Source organism: Capricornis sumatraensis, chromosome 7 (genome assembly GCF_032405125.1).
Source record: "Capricornis sumatraensis isolate serow.1 chromosome 7, serow.2, whole genome shotgun sequence".
Classification (NCBI taxonomy): domain Eukaryota; kingdom Metazoa; phylum Chordata; class Mammalia; order Artiodactyla; family Bovidae; genus Capricornis; species Capricornis sumatraensis.
Genome location: NC_091075.1, coordinates 105898272 through 105918092, shown reverse-complemented (window position 1 = coordinate 105918092; position 19821 = coordinate 105898272). Strand labels below are relative to the sequence as shown.

The 19821-nt window shown below is 43.0% G+C and overlaps 1 protein-coding gene across 1 annotated transcript in view; it reads right to left on the bottom strand.

Moving 5' to 3' along the window:
* EVC2 (EvC ciliary complex subunit 2) overlaps window positions 1–19821 on the bottom strand; it is a 142424-nt gene that overhangs the window by 96226 nt on the left and 26377 nt on the right. The window contains exons 6-7 of the mRNA XM_068975462.1: window positions 12233–12367; window positions 9505–9644 (exon numbers count right to left, since the gene is read on the bottom strand). Coding sequence (XP_068831563.1) covers window positions 9505–9644; window positions 12233–12367 — 275 coding nt within the window. The remainder of the gene's footprint in view (window positions 1–9504; window positions 9645–12232; window positions 12368–19821) is intronic.

Sequence of the window (19821 nt, the reverse complement as noted above, 5' to 3'; positions counted from 1 at the left end):
CCCCAGCCCTGGCAGATGAGCCCACAGCCCCATACTGCCCTGTAGCACCAGGAAGAGGCAGCACAGACGAGGACAACCTGGCTGCAGCAGTGCCCATGGCTACAGGGAACTGGGCAATGACAGCGGACCTGGGACCCTGTCCCTCCAGCCTCTGAGTTACCCATGACTCTGGTCCCCCAGCTCTCTACCCACAGCAGGAGAGCCCATAAACCTTACAACACTGGACATGCTAGAGGTGCCCATGTGACTCCAGCTCCTTCCCACCTGAATCCTCCCCCATAGTGGCTGAGCCTGCAACTTAGGGGTTCCTAGAGGTGGCAGAAGAGCCCCTCTTCCTGGTAGCAGCACCAGTGATGCTGGCAACAGCAAGGCACCAAGTAACCAGAAGCACAAGGCGTGATGATGAGGACACAGAGCCACACCTCTGACAAGGGCAGTGGAGGACTGCTGTCTATTGCTATTGCTAAATCACTTCAGCTGTGCCTGACTCTGTGCAACCCAATGGACTGTAGCCCACCAGGCTCCTCTGTCCATGAGGATTCTCCAGGTAAGAATAATGGAGTGGGTTGCCATGCCCTCCTCCAGGGGATCTTCCTGACGCAGGGACTGAACCCACGTCTCTTATGTCTGCTGCGTTGGCAAGCGGGTTCTTTACCACTAGTGCCACCTGGGAAGGATGAAAAGTGTTAATTCTTAAGTCTATCTAGAGGCAGCTCAGAATCAATCAAAAACATGTTTGCTACTTCAAGTGCACTGGCAGAGGAACAACTCACCGAGCACCACGAAGAACCACAGAAACAATATGTCACAAAAAGAAAATGACAATTCTTCAGAAACCAAACTCAGAGTCACAGAATACTGAGATCTAATGCATTCAGAATTCAAAATAGCTGTCGTGAAGAAACTCAGCGCGCTACAAGAAAACTCAGAAAGGCAGTTCAGTGGACCAAGGAACAAAATTAATGAACAGGAGGAATACTTTACCAAACTCAAAAAAAGAACCAGACAGAAGTTCTGGAGCTGAAGAACTCATACGCAAGGTAAATAATGCATTAGAAAACATTGGAAATGGAGCAGCCTACATGGAAGAGAGAATTAGCAAGCCCAAAAATAGACATCTAGAAATGATACCGGTAAGAAGGTGAAAGCGAAACAAGATGTTAAAAAAAGAGGGAAATTCTAGGAGAGTTATTCAGCTCATTTGGGAAGGGTAACATTAGCGTGATGAGCATCCCAGGGAAGAGAGGAAGAAAGGAACAGAGAGTTTACTTAAAGAAATGATAACAGAAAATTCACAAAGCTGGGAAAGGAATTAGATAGACAAGCTTATGAGCTAATTATTTGAGGTAAAACGACCTTCTCTAAGACACATTACATTAAAATTGTTGAAAGTCAATGACAAGGAAAGAAATTTAAAGCCAGCCAGGGTAAAAAGGACAGCAACCTACAAAGGAACCACTGTTAGGCTATCAGCAGGTTTCTCAGCAGACACTTTACAGGCCAGGAGGGAGCAGAATGACATTCTCAAAACACTGAAAGATATAAACTGTCATCCAAGAATCTCTATCCAGCCAGGTTATAAGTCAGATATGAAGAAGAAATTAAAGGCTTTCTGAGGCAAACAACAGCTGAGGGAGTTCATCACCACTAGACCTGGCCTACAAGAAGGGTTGAAAGGATCCTTTTGACCAGAAACAAAAAGGCAAAGTAGCCAAAAGCTTGAGTAAGGTGATAAACAGAATGAGAAAATTGTAACTCTTTCCCAGAATAGGTTTTAAAACATTTTATTACAGCTAAAGGTTAAAGGAGCGGGGAAAGCAGAAGAAACAATGATAACTACTTCAGTTTCATAACTCACAACATAAAAATGGATAATTTGAGAAAACAAAAAAATAAAAGGGGAAGAAGAAAAAGATGGAACCCAGGCAGTGATATTATCAGCATGTGTGTGCTCAGTCATGCCTGACTCTTTACGACCTTGTAGATGGAGAAGGCAGTGGCACCCCACTCCAGTACTCTTGCCTGGAGAATCCCGTGGATGGAGGAGCCTGGTGGGCTGCAGTCCATGGGGTCGCCAAGAGTCAGACACGACTGAGCGATGACTTTCCTTTCACTTTTCACTTTCATGCCCTGGAGAAGGAAATGGAAATCCCAGGGACAGGGAGGCCTGGTGGGCTGCCGTCTATGGGGTTGCACAGAGTCAGACACAACTGAAGTGACTTAGCAGCAGTGGCTGCAGACGTGGCCCACAAGGTTCCTCTGTCCATGGGATTCTCCAGGCAAGAATACTGGTGTGGGTTGCCATTTCCTTCTCCAGGGGATCATCCTGACCCAGGGATCGAACCTGTATCTCGTGCACTGCACGTGGATTCTTTACTGCTGAGCCATGGGAATCCCCATCAGGAAAAGATGACTATTTTATCTATGAGAAGTTTTACACAAACATCACAGTAACAACAAAACATAAATCTAGAAAAGAAAGACAAAAAATAAAAAGGAGGACACTGAGAAAACATCAGAGAAAACCATCAAATCAAAATAGCAGACAGAAACACAAGGAGAAAAAAAAAAACAGCGGAGAGATTGAGCAACCAGAAAACAAAATTGTAGTATTAAGTCTTCATCTATCCATAATAACCTTAAATGTAACTGGGTTGAATTCACCAATTAAAAAGCATACAGTGGTTGGATGGATTAAAAAACAGGACTCAACTACATGCCGCCTCCAAGCGACCCACATCAGCTCTACAGACAAACACAGGTTCAAAGCGAAGGAACAGAGGATGCTGCTGTTAGCAAATGATGGCCCAAAAGGTGTGTCAGTTCAGTTCAGTTCAGTCTCAGTCGTGTTTGACTCTTTGCGACCCCATGAATCACAGCACACCAGGCCTCTCTGTCCATCACCAACTGCCGGAGTTCACTCAGACTTGCGTTCATCAAGTCCGTGATCTCATCCTCTGTCGTCCCCTTCTTCTCTTGCCCCCAATCCCTCCCAGCATCAAAGTCTTTTCCAGTGAGTCAACTCTTCTCATGAGGTGGCCAAAGTACTGGAGTTTCAGCTTTATCATCATTCCTACCAAAGAAATCCCAGGGTTGATCTCCTTCAGAATGGACTGGTTGGATCTCCTTACAGTCCAAGGGGCTCTCAAGAGTCTTCTCCAACACCACAGTTCAAACCCATCAATTCTTCGGTGCTCAGCCTTCTTCACAGTCCAACTCTCACATCCATACATGACCACAGGAAAAACCATAGCCTTGACTAGACGGACCTTAGTCAGCAAAGTAATGTCTCTGCTTTTGAATATGCCATCTAGGTTGGTCATAACTTTTCTTCCAAGGAGTAAGCGTCTTTTAATTTCATGGCTGCAGTCACCACCTGTGGTGATTTTGGAGCCCAAAAAAATAAAGTCTGACACTGTTTTCACTGTGTTCCCAACTATTTCCCATGGAGTGATGGGACCGGATGCCAGGATCTTCGTTTTCTGAATGTTGAGCTTTAAGCCAGCTTTTTCACTCTCCTCTTTCACCTTCATCAAGAGGCTTTTCAGTTCCTCTTCACTTTCTGCCATAAGGGTGGTATCATCTGCATATCTGAGGTGATTGATATTTCTCCCAGCAATCTTGATTCCAGCTTGTGTTTCTTCCAGTCCAGCGTTTCTCATGATGTACTCTGCATATAAGTTAAATAAGAAGGGTGACAATACACAGTCTTGACGTACTCCTTTCCCTATTTGGAATTAGTCTGTTGTTCCATGTCCAGTTCTAATTGTTGCTTCCTGGCCTGCATACAGATTTGCCATACTCATATCAAGCAGAACAGACTTGAAGACAAAAATGGATAGCATATTATTATGAGGGTGAAAATTTATCAAGAAGATATAAAAGTTATTAATGTATTTGCACCTAACATAGGAGCACCAACATATATAAAACAATTATTAACAGACTTAAAGGGAGAAATGGGGGCTTCCCTCGTGGCTCAGTGGTAAAGAACCCACCCACCAATGTAGGAAACATGGGTTACATTCTGGGTCAACAAGATGTCCTGGAGGAGGAAATGGCAACCCATCCCAGTTCTTGCCAGGAAAAATTACATGGACTTGCAGGCTACAGCCCATGGGGTCGCAAAGAGTAGAACATGACTAAGTGACTGAGCAGACACCCACCCACAAAGGGAGAAATTATTTCACATGGTGTTGGAAGTCCTAGCCAGAATAATGAGGCAAGAAAAAAACTAAAGGATCCAAATTGGAAAGAAAGAAGTAAAACTGTCACTATTTGCAGATGATATGACTTTATATATACAAAATCCTAAAGACTCCACCAAAAAACTGAAAGAAATAATAAACAAACACATAAAGTTGCAGGGTACAAAATTAACACCAAAAAAATCTGTTGCATTTCTATATGTTAACAATGAGCTACCAGAAAGAGACATGAAGAAGTAAATCCCGTTTACAATTACAACACAAAATATAAAATAACTCGGAATAAATTTAACCAAAGCGGTGAAAAGACATGCACAGTGAAAAGTACAAAGCGCTGTTGAGAGAAACTGAAGAAGGCTCAAATAAATGGAAAGATAGTCCATGCCAGTGGATTGAAAGGATGACCTTGTTAAAATATCCATGTTACCTAAAGTAATCTACAGATTCAAGGAAATCCCTATCAAAACCTCAAGGACATTTTTCACAGAAATAGAGCAAAAATTCTAAAATGTATGACATCACGAAGACTGAACAGCCAAAGCAATCCTGAGGGAAAAAATAAATAAATAAAGTTGCAGGTATCACAACCCCTGATTTCAGACTATGTTACAAAGCTACAGTAATCAAAACAGCATAGTACTGGCACAAAAACACAGATCAATGGGACAGAACTAAGAGTGCAGAAATAACTGCATGCACATATGGACAATTACTTTACAACACAGCAGCAAAGAACATACTACGGATACAGGATAGTCTCTTCAATAAATGACGCTGGGAAAGCTGAACAGGCACGTGCAAATAAAATGAAACTAGGCCACTACCTCACATCATGCTCCAAAATCAACTCAAAATGGACTGAAGACTAAAAGGTAAAACCTGAAACTATAAACGTCCTAGTGGAAAACATAGGCAGTTCATTCTTGGTCATGGGTCTTAGCAACATCTGCCCAGATATGTCTCTTCAGGCAAAAGAGTCAAAAACAAAAATAAACAACTGGGACTACAGCAAACTAAAAAGATTCTGCACAGCAAAGAAAACTATCAACAAAATTAAAAACTATTCAATGGGAGAAGATATTTGCAAGCAATTATATCTAATAAGCAGTAATATCCAAAACATATGAAGAACTGATACAACTCAACAACAACAAGACAACCCACTAAAACATGGGTGGAACTGAATAGACATTTTTCAAAGAAGATATACAGACGGCTAACAGGCATGTGAAAACAATAGCATGAATTATCAGGGAAACACAAATTAAAACCACAGTGAGATATCACCTTGCACCTGTTCGAATGACTATTATCCAGTGAGTGTTGGTGGGAATGTTGGTTGGATAGCATCATCAGCTCAATGGACATGAGTTTGAGCAAACTCCTGGAGATAGTGAAGGACGAAGAAACCGGGTGTGCTGAAGTCCATGGGGTCACAAAGAGTCAGACATGGCTGAGAAACTAAACAGCAATGGCCATTATGGAAAAGAGTCTGGAGATTCCCCAAAAAACTGAGAACAGAACCACCATATGATCCAGTTATCCCACTCTGGGGTATTTACCAAATAACATGAAACCATTAACTTGAAAAGATACATGCACTCCCATGCTAACTGCATCATTACTCACAACTGCCAACTTACGGAAGCAACCTAAATGCCCACAAACAGACGGATGGATAATGGATGACAGATGAATGTCCCTGAACAGATGAATGGATAATGGATGACAGATGAATGTCCCTGAACAGATGAATGGATAATGGATGCCCATCAATGGATGAATGGATAATGGAATACTACTCAGCCATAAAGAGATGAAATCTTTCCATTTGCAACAACACAGACGGATCTTGAGGGTATTATATAAGTGAAATAAGTCAGACAGAGAAGGAAAATACCATATGATTTCACTCATCTGTGGAATATAGAAAACAAACGAAAACACAAAACACATGAACAAAATCAAACAAAACCTAACTCGTAGATACAGAGAACAGAATCGTGGTTACTAGAGAGGAAGCTGCTAGGGGAAGATGAAATGGATAAAGCAGATCAACTCTATGGCGATGGATAGAAACTAAAATTTTGGTGGTGAGCATGCTGTAGATACTCACATAGATACTCTACTTCTCTGTGTGTATATATATATACACACACGTATAAATAATAAATATATATATATATATATATCCGTTCAGTTCAGTTCAGTCGCTCAGTCATGTCCGACTCTTTGTGACCCCATGAACTGCAGCATGCCAGGCCTCCCTGTCCATCACCAACTCCCGGAGTTCACTCAAACTCACGTCCATTGAGTCGGTGATGCTATCCAGCCATCTCATCCTCTGTCATCCCCTTCTCCTGCCCCCAATCCCTCCCAGCATCAAAGTCTTTTCCAATGAATCCACTCTTCACATGAGGTGGCCAAAGTCTTGGAGTTTCAGCTTTAGCATCATTCCTTCCAAAGAAATCCCAGGGCTGATCTCCTTTAGAATGGACTAGATGGATCTCCTTGCAATCCAAGGGACTCTCAAGAGTCTTCTCCAACACCACAGTTCAAAAGCATCAATTCTTCAGTGCTCAGCTTTCTTCACAGTCCAACTCTCACATCCATACATGACCACAGGAAAAACCATAGCCTTGACTAGACGGACCTTTGTTGGCAAAGTAATGTCTCTGCTTTTCAATATGCTATCTAGGTTGGTCATAACTTTTCTTCCAAGGAGTAAGCGTCTTTTAATTTTATGGCTGCAGTCACCATCTGCAGTTATTTGGGAGCCCCCCAAAATAAAGACTGAAACTGTTTCCACTGTTTCCCCATCTAGTTGCCATGAAATGATGGGACTGGATGCCATGATCTTCGTTTTCTGAATGTTGAGCTTTAAGCCAACTTTTTCACTCTCCACTTTCACTTTCATCAAGAGGCTTTTTAGCCCCTCTTCACTTTCTGCCATCAGGGTGGTGTCATCTGCATATCTGAGGTGCTTGATATCTCTCCCAGCAATCTTGATTGCAGCTTGTGCTTCTTCCAGCCCAGTGTTTCTCATGATGTACTCTGCATAGAAGTTAAATAAGAAGGGTGACAGTATACAGCCTTGACGTACTCCTTTTCCTATTTGGAACCAGTCTGTTGTTCCATGTCCAGTTCTAACTGTTGCCTCCTGACCTGCATATGGGTTTCTCAAGAGGCAGGTCAGGTGGTCAGGTATTCCCATCTCTGGAAGAATTTTCCACAGTTTATTGTGATCCACCCAGTCAAAGGCTTTGGCATAGTCAATAAAGCAGAAATTGATGTTTTTTTGGAATTCTCTTGCTTTTTCCATGATCCAGGAGATGTTGGCAACTTGCTCTCTCGTTCCTCTGCTGTTTCAAAAACCAGCTTGAACATCTGGAAGTTCACGGTTCACATATTGCTGAAGCCTGGCTTGGAGAATTTTGAGCATTACTTTACTAGCGTATGAGGATGAGTGCAATTGTGTGGTAGTCTGAGCATTCTTTAGCATTGCCTTTCTTTGTGATTGGAATGAAAACTGACCTTTTCCAGTCCTGTGGCCACTGCTGAGTTTTCCAAATTTGCTGGCATATTGAGTGTAGCACTTTCACAGCATCATCTTCCAGGATTTGAAATAGCTCAACTGGAATTCCATCACCTCCACTAGCTTTGTTCATAATGATGCTTTCTAAGGCCCACTTGACTTCACATTCCAGGATGTCTGGCTCTAGGTGAGGGATCATACCATTGTGATTATCTTGGTCGTGAAGCTCTTTTCTGTACAGTTCTTCTGTGTATTCTTGCCACCTCTTCTTAATATCTTCTGCTTCTGTTAGGTCCATACCATTTCTGTCCTTTATCGAGCTCATCTTTGCATGAAATGTTCCCTTGGTATCTCTAATTTCCTTGAAGAGATCTCTAGTCTTTCTCATTCTGTTGTTTTCCTCCATTTATATATACATATATAAAATATTAAATATTTACATAAATATACTGTACTTCTGTAAATATACAGAGGTAGAAATATAATGTGGTACACATGAAATTTAAAAATGTTATAAACTAAAGTTAACTCAATAAGTAAAAAAATAAAATAAAAATACTTAGATCTTGGTCCTTAAAGGTAATAAATCACTAAATAGACAAAAAGAAAAGAACTGAACCCAGTTTAGCCAACAGTCATATCACCTGGTCTGGATTCTCTCTCAATATGTCACTTCCTTTCCTTCACTACACTACTCAAGACCCCAATCTACACATCAGTCATACTGAGTTACTGACACTTCACCAAACATATAATTTGCTCATTTCCTGTCTTGACATCTGCCCTGTCTTTCCTCTGCCTGAAAAGCCTTTCTTCTCTTAATCTACTTGAAAATCTTGAAGAATTAGTTAAAATATCTCTTCCTCTAGGAAGCATTTCTATGACCTGCTCAGAGGTAATTACCTTTTCTTTTGTGCTCAGCGAGCCCCAATTTTAGCATGGTACTCATCAAATTTTCATGATCACTTCAATTTCTGTGTTTGTCTTCCCACTAGGTCAGACTGCCTCACAGCTCACACTATGTTCTGTCTTTTTTCTTAAATACCAAGCATAGTCTTCAGGGCATGGCAGTTGTTTGATTATGACTCAGTTAAGTTCAGCTCAGTTCAGTCACTCAGTCAGGTCAGACTCTTAGTGAGCCCATGGACTGCAGCACGCCAGGCTTACCTGTCTATCACCAACTCCCAGAGCTTACTCAAACTCATGTACATTGAGTCAGTGATGGTATCCAACCATCTCATCCTTTGTCGTCCCCTTTTCCTCCTGCCTTCAATCTTTCCCAGCATCGGGGTCTTTTCCAATGAGTCAGTTCTTCGCATCAGATGGCCAAAGTATTGGAGTTTCAGCTTCAGCATCAGTCCTTCCAATGAATATTCAGGACTGATTTCCTTTAGGATGGACTGGTTGAACCTCCTTGCAGTCCAAGGGACCCTCGAGAGTCTTCTCCAACACCACAGTTCAAAAGCATCAAATCTTTGGTGCTCAGCTTTCTTTATAGTCAAACTCTCACATTCAAACATAACTACTGGAAAAACCATAGCTGATTATATGGACCTTTGTTGGCAAGGTAATGTTTCTTCTTTTTAATATGCTGTCTAGATTGGTCATAACTTTTCTTCCAAAGATTATGACTACTGAGTGACAAATGAATGATAAGTGGATGAATTAATGAACAAAATACACTCAGTGTTTGCTCTCATGCTGCTGTAGATAGAACATTAATGATATCCGTGGAAATATAATGTGACTCAGAATACTTACTCTTCTAAGGCTTGAAGCATGCTCCCAGGGTCCTCAGAAGACAGAATGTCTATCATTTGGTCATTGAGAGCGAGATCTTCATTCACACCATCAGCTGAGGTGAACTGGGAGTGCTCCAGCTTGTTTTCGTGATGTTGAACCTTCAAGAGAATTTCAGGAACAACAATTGAGTGGGCCTTCCTGTGAATGTCACATGCTGGAAAAGTCATGAGGGAACGTGGGGATCTGTAATCAGAGAACCTAGTGGTGAGCAGACAAGACTCAGGCAGAACATTGCACTTTCCTGGGCCTCATTTTCTCATCAAAGAAATGGGATCATAATTCCAGTAGCCCTGCACAGACTTGTTGTGTGGATAAAATAAAGCAGGAGATAGAAAGAGCTTTATAACAATAAAGATCTAATACAAATATTTCACCATCACCATCATAATCATTGTTCCCCCATCCTCATCATCACCACCAACACCATCATATATCATCACCACCATCATCGCCACCAACACCATCATATATCACCATCACCACCACCACCATCATGGTGCAGGAGAATATTAACAGATGGCAGATGGACTTCAACATCATGGATCTGGTTGGTTTCTAATCAGAATATAGAGTTGTCAGATGGAAGTGACATCAGAGATAATTAAGCTCAATCCTTCAGCTGGATAGATGATGTATCTGTGTTGCTCTCTGACATTACTAATGCCACAAAAATGCATAATAATTATACTAACATTTAAGAATTTCTGTCTCTGTGCCTTGTATGAGTTATATCATGAAAATGTTACACAAAATGTGTTGATGTCCCCACTTTACATACATGGAAAACGCAGCTCAGAGAGATGAAAATGACATTATTAGAGTTCACGCAGTTCATAAAGAGCCTGCATGGTATTTGACCTGAAGTCTACCTAACTCTAAAGGCTACCTTCTGCTTTATAACGCATTTTCTCCTTGGTCACCACCACAAAGAAAAAAAATTTTTTTTAATGTGGAAAGATTTCATATTGTGATGTTGGAAAAAAAAAATACTACTAGAGTCTTCAGATCTTAAATCAAATTCACCCTTTGTTTTCCTCCCCTGGTTGTAACAATCAGCCTTTAATCTCCGAGAAATGAATTCTGCTCCTTCATCGAAAGAGCAGGGAGAGTCTTGCTCATCTGTGATTGATAACAGCTTTGGGAGAGTAAGTAGAATGTCTCATTAGATGGGCCATTTTTCTTTTCGTCCCTTCTGCCTGTCAAGGAGATTGTGGGTTGACCTCACTTTGAAATGACAAGTCTCTCCTCCAGGAAGTAGAGACAAAATGAATAACAGGTCAAGACTACCAGCCTCCAGAGGCGGGGTGTGTCCCTGGAAGCCAGGTTTCAGCCTATTCTTGGCTACCTGAGGGCTGTTTAGCTTTACTGGACTCAGTTTCCTCACTACACGGAGAAGAAAAAGATGACAAATGTTCCTTTCAAGTTGCTGGACCTCTGGGTGACAGGCACCCAGCATCCATGGTCCTGCAGAAATGAACCACCCCTCAGGGTGCTCAGTCCCAGCAGTGACTTCTCATCCTAGGACAGCAACCTGTTTCCCTGCCTCCGTCTTTCCATCCTCTGATTGGCTGCAGGGTGATGGTGGAGTCTCATTCCTTCACATGTTCACTAAGTGCCAAGTGCCAGGCTCCTAGCCAGGCAATGGGGATTACAGCAGCCAGCATCAGTCCTCCAACCATGACCCCTGCCCTTGCTCTTCCATGCCTTTGAGCCCAAGATCTACCAGCCAAGACCTACATTTCTTTCCCTGAAGGCTCCTTCTGGCCTTCAGAGTCCATGTCAGGGAAATAGGGCCTTTGTCCTGGCCCCCTCCCCACTCCTGTCCTCAACCAGCAGCATTTCATAACTCAATACCCATTCTCTTTCTCCCTTCAGGCAGGATGACTCTGAGGCTGGTTCTACACTGTCCCGAGTTCCCAGTAGTAGCTTGACTGGCTGCCTTCCTTCCCACCTCACTCCCCCATCCCCTACATTTATTTCCTGGGGTCAGTTTCCATATAAACTATTTGCATTTGGATCCTGGTCTCAGGGTGTGCTTCTGTGGGAACACAGACCAAGACAGGAACACAGAGAGTGAGGAGTTCACAGATGAGGATAAACAATGGGGAGGGGCGTGGTCCAGAAGCCAGGGCAGGAACCCAGAGGGAAGGCCCCTGACTCGGCCATGAAGTGGCCAAGTGACGACATCCAAGGAGAGGCAAGGCCAGAGATGAGTCTTACAGGACATGTCAGAGTCCTGCTCATTGAAGAGCAGAGGGAGGATTACAGAAGCATCCTCTCTGAGCGTGGAGAGCTCAGCAGTCATCGTCTAGAGCGGGATGTTGGGGTGTGAAGCTGGACCACAGAGGGCTCTCTTTATAAGCCATGCAAAGTCATCTGGGCTTCATTCGGAGGACGAAGGGCAGACCAGGACCTGAATCAGGGTGTGGCATGAATGCACAGTAGGCCACACAGGCAGGCCAGAATTAGGGGTTCCTATCCTGGCCATCTGGTTAGAATCATCCAGGGATGATGGGGATGCCTCCCGGCAAAGCAGTCCGAGTCTCTGCAGGAGGGCCTAGCTGTGAGCATGCATCACAGTTCCCCAGGGGTCCTGACATCCATCCAGAGTTGAGGGATAAACTTGAACCTCACATCTGCCACCAACCAACTGCCCTCCAGGAAGAAGATGTGCGTGGATTCCCACCTGATGTCTGCTAAGCGAGCTTCCCTTCACACACTGGTATCGAACCATGAAGAAAAGCACAGCCCAGGTCAGCACCAGGGAGAGGATGAAGGCCACGCAGAACCCTGCTGCGTGGAGGCCGTGGTTTGGCAGAACCTGTGGGGATAAGAGAGAGAAATAGATTTGTTCGTGGTCACACTTCACATCTTTCAAGGCAAGTTACAACTGAGTTAGAGAAGAACAAGAACAGAGTCAGTGAGACCAGCCTGGGTTTGGATGGAGCTTTGCCTCCTATTAGCTGGTTGCCTTGGGACCACTGCTGAACCTCTTTGGACCCAAGCACTTCAAGGAGCTGAGCATGGAGGCTTGCACATGACAGGACCAGCCACCCCAAGGCTGGCACATCACAGGCACTCAGGAATGTTAAATTCCCCAATCAAATATGTAATAATCCTAAGGCAGCAGGAAGGACCCATGACATGCTTTCAGTCGGGCAGAATTTCGCACAGGACAGAGGAAGAATCCATAGTGCCCTCAACTTCCCTCAAGGCTGTCCACTCCCCTGGCCCTGGGACCACTACCCATTAGGGTTGGAGCCCACTTTGGATGTCGGGGTCACTCTGGAGGATGCACGTGGCAGGAGCAGCATCACACAGCAGAAGGCAGCCCAATAAAGGACCATCCAGGGTGGGCTGCAGAACTCACGCGAGCTTCATTCAACGTGCCAAGCATACTCTCTCCTGGACGGCTTTCTCCGGGCTCCACTCTGTGACATCCTGGGACTAATGTGGATCCACCAATGGGCCAGGAGTGGCCAGCACCAAGTAACAACTGTGAGAAGCAGTAAGTTCTAGACTCCCCCCACATTCCACCCCTCCCTCCACCATCTCTTTGGGATCCAGAACGTGATACAAGACAGCAGCAGCTGCCATCTTCCTAAGCACTCAGCATGCGGCAGGCCTGGGGCCAAGGTCATGCTCTCACAGCAGGGCTCACGTCAGAATCACCTGCAGGGTCTGTGTTCCACCCTCAGGGATTCTGCGTCACCAGACCTTGGGCAGCAACCGAAAAGAAGCATTTCTAGCAAGTTCCCAGGGGTTGCTGCCGTCCTTCTTGACCAGGGGCCACTCTCTGAGATCCCCTGGGCTAAAGGTTTCACAAGAACTAACTCCTTGAATCCTCCCAAAGACACTTTGAGTAAAATGAGGACAGCTCTGGCTTTCAAATCCTACCGACCTGAATTGGAATGCCTCCTCTATCAAAAGAGCTGGAAGGTGACAATATTTGGGGGCCAGGGACTTGACCTCTGAGAACCTCAGTTCTCTTATCTGTAACATGGGGATAAAAACATTACTTCCCACAGCAGGGAGAGTAAATCAAATAAAAACACAGAGGAGTTGCATGCAAAGTTTGACTCTTATATTTAATTGACAAATATGTATTGGGTGTCCACTGGGTACCAGGCTGCATGCTAGAAGCTAATAAGATGGAGATGCGTTCTCCCTTGTGTGATTATGCTCTTCCTGTGGGCACTGGCCAGGGCTGACCCAGACTACATGCTTCTCACAGACAAGGGCCTGGAGCAGCACAGCAGCTGAAGCTCGGGCTCTAGGCTCAGACCATGGGGCGTGGGGCCCAGCTCTGCTACCTCGTGCCCAGGTGGCATCGAGGAAATCACTTCATCTCCCTCTCTCTCTTTTTGGTGCGGAGCATTTTTAGTCTTTTATTAATCTGTTACAATACTGTTTCTGTTTTATATTCTGCCTTTTGGTTGCAAGGCATGTGGGATCTCAGCTCCCTAACCAGGGATCAAGCCCGCACCCCTGCATTGAAAGGTAACATCTTAGCCACTGGACAGCCAGGGGAAGTTCTCACTTCATCTCTCTTTGCCTTTGCTCTTCCCTTGTAAGACAGAGATGAGAGCCCTCCAAAGGGCGTGCTGAGGATTAAACGAGAAACATGAGCAAAATCCAACGAAGTCATCAGAAGGGGGCCTGACTGTGAAAGTCGCTCATGAAATGTGATTTTTGCCCTGCCTTCCCCTGTGGGCTGGGTGACCCAAGGCGACTCCACTGGTCCAGAAAGGGGGGTGTTAAGTAGTGGCCATTAACCACTCATTTCATCAGAAGGTTATCTCAAAAACAGGCCTGGGAACTTCCTGGTGGTCCAGTGGCTAAGACTCCATGCTCCCAATGCAGGAGGCTCGGGTTTGATCTCTGGTTGGGGAACTAGATCCCAAATGCCAGGACTAAGAGTTTGCATGCTGCAACTGAGATCTGGTGCAGCTGAAATAAATAAATTAATTAAATAGCTAAAAAAGAAAAGAAAAGAAAATAGGCCTGGCCTGAGAGAGCCTCCCATTTTGATGGTACTTGAGTTTTTACCAAAATGTCTATACTCAAAAATGAAAGGGAAAAAATGTCTGTGTCCTTAACAAGGGGCTTTAAAATGTCCACCCCTCACATCCAGGGTTCATGCCTCAGGAGATAATTCAAAGCTATACATAAAAGTTTACACACAGATTGGTTTTTGCCATACATCGACATGAATCAGCCATGGGTTTACATGTATTCCCCATCCTGAACCCCCCTCCCACCTCCCTCCCCATCCCGTTCCTTAGCCTCCAATTAAAATAAATAAAGTAAAAAAAAAAAGTTTACACACAGGTTGGTTGATATGGACAGAAGATTTATTTACATATAAGACTGTTTTTAAGAACATTAAATAAAATTACAAATGTGGATGTTTCCTAAATGCTCCACAATGTGGAGAATGGTTAAATATTTTCAGATTCTATGAATTATTCTATCCATATAATGGGCAATCATTCAGCCATTTTATAAATTTTGAGAAGCAGGGTAACACATGCATGCCAGTGGAAGAAAAGGGGTTTTTGACAGAAGGCAAGGGTTTAAAAAGAAAAGTGAATAACCTATGTGACCTTCTGCACCCTCTTCTAACTCTACTTCCCACACGGTTAGATATTTAAATAGATACTGGTTTTAGTTTCTTTAGTTTAGTGAACCAGAATGGTTAGTTAACTTAAATATGCTAAAAATTACACATGCATCTTTATTTCTCGATTTATCAACATTACATATTGTTTATGAATTCCTGCTATGACAGATGTGATTTAGGTCATGAATTTTTACCCTAAAAATCAGAAGGATTTGTTACCTCCCAAAGGCTTTATATCCCTCCTTACACTTCCTCCCAATTTTAATAGTTATATTCAGTCAGCTATCTTTGCCTAACTTTGAAAAGTTGAAACTCAATTTTTATGGCATTAAATGTAGAGAATATTTCTTGTCTTCTTACTAAGAAACGTCATGAAACTAAAGCCCAATATTTTCCTCCTCCATCTCTCTTTTCACTACTTCTGCCCTCCAGAATTTATTGTTTACTTTATACATACCTGCTGCTAAATCACTTCAGTTGTGTCCGACTCTGTGCAACCCCATAGACAGCAGCCCACCAGGCTCCCCTGTCCCTGGGATTCTCCAGGCAAGAACACTGGAGTGGGTTGCCATTTCCTTCTCCAGTGCATGAAAGTGAAAAGTGAAAGTGAAGTCACTCAGTCATGTCCGACTCTTGGCTACCCAATGGACTGCAGCCTACCAGGCTCCTCCATCCATGGGATTTTCCAGGCAAGAGTATTGGAGTGGGGTGCCATTGCCTTCTCCAAATATGTATGTATATTCTGCAATCACAATTAAGTCTTTGTGGTGGTTTATAAGTTAATTCTAAAAATAAAAAAATTGAAGACTATCACGATTATGATTAGACATATGTATTCACTGCATATGAATGGATATGCAAATTCACTCAAATTAACTGAATGTAATCCTGTGTAACTAAACATACACCCCTGTGTGCATGTGTATGCTAAGTCACTTTAGTAAGGTCCGACTCTTTGTGATGCTACGGACTGTAGCCCGCCAGGCTCCTCTGTCCATGGAATTCTCCAGGCAAGAATACTGGAGTGGGTTGCCATGCCCTTCTCCAGGGGATCTTCCCGACTCAGGGATCAAAACCAGATCTTCTGCATTGCAGGCAGAATCTTTACTGTCTGAGCCACTAGGGAAGCCCAATATATGCCCCTAAAAGTGACATATTTTTAATGCAGTGCCCTTTATTACCCTATCAATTTTCAAAATCATGACATATTTTTAGAAAACTTCAATTTGGACCAACACTTCCTTGTGAAACTTTTTGTTTTTCCTGGGGTTTCTCATTGCTTTTCTTTTTTCTTCCTGGTGTGACATCCATTTCCTTAATGATACCAGTTGCTGCAGGGAGTCATTTTGTTGTTGTTGTTCCTTAACGTCATCACTCCAGGAGCTCTCTGACATTCTGATCTACCCAGGACTGGCTACTTTCTAGGCTTGCTGCACTGCTGTCACTGCAGGTTTCTCTTTACTGCTTTCTGTATTCCATGCATGCTCAGTCACTAAGTAATATCCAACTCTTTGTGACCCCACAGGCTGCAGCCTGCCAGACTCCCCTGTTCATGGGATTTCCCAAGCAAGAATACTGGATTGGGTAGTCATTTCCTTCTTCAGGGGATCTTCCCAACCCAGGGATAGAACCTGTGTCTGTTGCATTGGCGGGTAGGTTCTTCACCACTGAGCCACCAGGGAAGTCCCTTCTATAAGATTGTTATATTACTGATTAAAGAAAAGCTACGTTTTGGAATCCATTCCTCACTTTTTCTTGTATTTTTTTTTTTTTTTAGTTTGATAGAGTATTTTCCATATTTGTGTGCTCTCAAGTAAATTTGTGTAGAACATGCTTTTATTTCTTATGTTACTCTGCACTCATGTGATTGTTATCTTGGCTGAGTCCAAGGTCCAAAACCTTTTTCCCTCAGAATACTGATGGTGCCACTCCACTGTCTTTTAGTGTGCCTGATGACCTCTTAAAAGAATCTTGCTTTCTAGGAGTTTTAAGTTATGAATGCTCAACCACTTACAAGAAGATTATGAATTATGTTTAAAATGCAGCGAAACACACATTATATAACATTTACCATTTTAGTCATTTTTAAGTGTACATTTCAGTTATGTTAAGTACGACCACACATCACCACCACCTCCAGAACTTTTTCATTTTACAAAACTGAAACATTTCCTCTGCCCAGTCCTGCTCCCTGCTCCTCCCCTCCACAGGTGATCTGATTATGATGGGGGAACCCCATGACCACCTCCTGGGTTCAATGATTCATGAAGACTCACAGGACTCAGTATACAGTCATCCTCACACTATGATTACAGGGAAAGGATTCAAAGAAAAATCAGCAATAGGAAAAGGCACATGGGGCAAAGTCCAGTGGAAACCAAGAGCAAGTTTCCAGCGTCTTCTCCCAGTGGTCACACAGGACAGACTTAATTCCTCCAGCAATCAGGGTGATGACCCATGTGAAATGCTGTCCATTAAGGAAACTCATTTGAGACTTGGTATCCCTGGAGAAGTGGAAGGGGTGGAGGCCTACAGATATTAGAGGACAGGAAGGCCTGTGTGCTGCAGTCCAAGGGGTTGCAAAGAGTTGAACACGACTTAGTGACTGAACAACAACAAGCCCTGGAGTAGGAAATGGCAACCCACTCCAGTATTCTTGCCTGGAAAATTTCATGGACAGAGGAGCCTGGTGGGCCACAGTCCATGGGGTCACAGAGAGTCAGATATGACTGAGTAACTGAGCACACAGGCACGCATGCAACTAGGGTTTTTACTCAGGACTAGTCATGTAGGCATCCTCTGCCTGCTACCGTGTGTGTGTGCTGAGTCACTTCAGTCATGTCTGATCCTTTGCCACCCTACAAATTGTAGCCTGCCATGCCCTTCTCTGGGGGCTCTTCCTGACCCAGGGATCAAACCCATGGCTCTTATGTTTCCTGGGTTCTTTACCACTAGTGCCACCTGAGAAGCATGTACCAAAATTCCAGGCTCCCAGAAGAAGACAAAACATTTTCAACATAAAATATATTGTTTATAAGAACACGTTAGGCAACGTGAGCCACTCTTAGTTCGGTAAATGGTGAGGATCGTCCTGAAATCCAAGTTCCCAAGTGCCAGCCAAGGACTCACCTTGTAAGCTGGCCTTTCTAAGGATAGCCAACTCAGGTCAGCTATGTTAACTCTTCTGCACACTGGCTACTATGTTATACTCAAACCCTGTCTCAGCACCTGCTTCCAAAGAAGCCAACCTGTGACCGCAAGCTTAATTCAAAATGACTGCAGACCTCAATGCTCAATGTTCAATTTACAATAGCGAAGACATGGAAGCAACCAACATCCATTGACAGATGAATGGATAAAGAAGATATACACAATGAAATATTATTCAGACATTAATAAAGAATGAAATAATGCCATTTGCAGCAACATGGGTGAAATCTAGAGATTATCATACTATGTGAAGTTAAATCAGACAGAAAAAGACAAGTATCATATGATAAAGCTTTCAAGTGTAATCATTTTAAAAAATTATATAAAGGAACTTATTTATGAAACAGAAATAGACCCAAAGACACAGAAAACAAACTTATGGTTAACAAAGACGTAAGCGGGATAGAGATAAATAGTTTGAGACTAACATATACTTCCTAATCTATATAAAACAGATAACCAATAAAGACCTACTATACAGCATAGAAAACTATACTCAACATTTTGTAATAAACTATAAGATAAAGGAATATGAAAAAGAATATATATATAGGCAAAACTGAATCACTTTGCTGTACACCTGAAACTAAAACAACATTGTAAATCAATACACTTCAATTAAAACAACGGTTGCAGAATATGGGAACATTTAACACATTATTGAGGAGCTGGGAGACAACTAACCCATTTCTCATTCCTGGGATCCCAGTGCAGTCTGTATGTAGTTAAGGTTAAATTTATCTGACAGATGAACAAGGTCAACTTGACCTTCTAGACAATCAAAGCCAAGTTATGTCAGAACTAGGAGCTTTGGTCCTGATGGTTATTGAAACCTGAATACAAGCATGTTGCCACATACGACTCACCTATGATGAATCAGCCTCTGTCCACAGAGGCTGTTATCAGAGATGATCAGAAAACCAATTCTGTTTTCAGACGCAAACACCCTGATTCTAAATCTTACATTTTGATTAGCACCAAATTGAAATGTAAGTTCTCCATTTGTGCTGGCCACAGCCCTCTGAGCCCTGATTTGTGTACCTACCAGATAAGAAAAAACAAATCAATACATATGAAAAGCAGTTCACAGAGCTTATATTAAAATACTGATGGAAAAGAGACAAAATGTGTCTAAAAAGAAAAGGCTGTAGATCAGTGATCTGTTTTCAAGGTTTTTTCTTTCACAGAAGGCAAACATTTTTTTTTTTTTTCAGCTGTAGGGAAAATAAAGGAGAGGTGAAGGACATTAATGACATTCGATCACCTACAATATGCCATTCTAGGCTAGGTGCCTGTAGGGGGTTAAATTGTGCCGTCCATAAAGACATACTAAAGTCTTACCCCTAGTACCTCTGCATGTGACCTTGTTTTGAAATAAGGTCTTTGTAGACATGACCAAGTTAAGATGAGGTTATATGGGATTGTGTCTGGTCGCTCAGTCG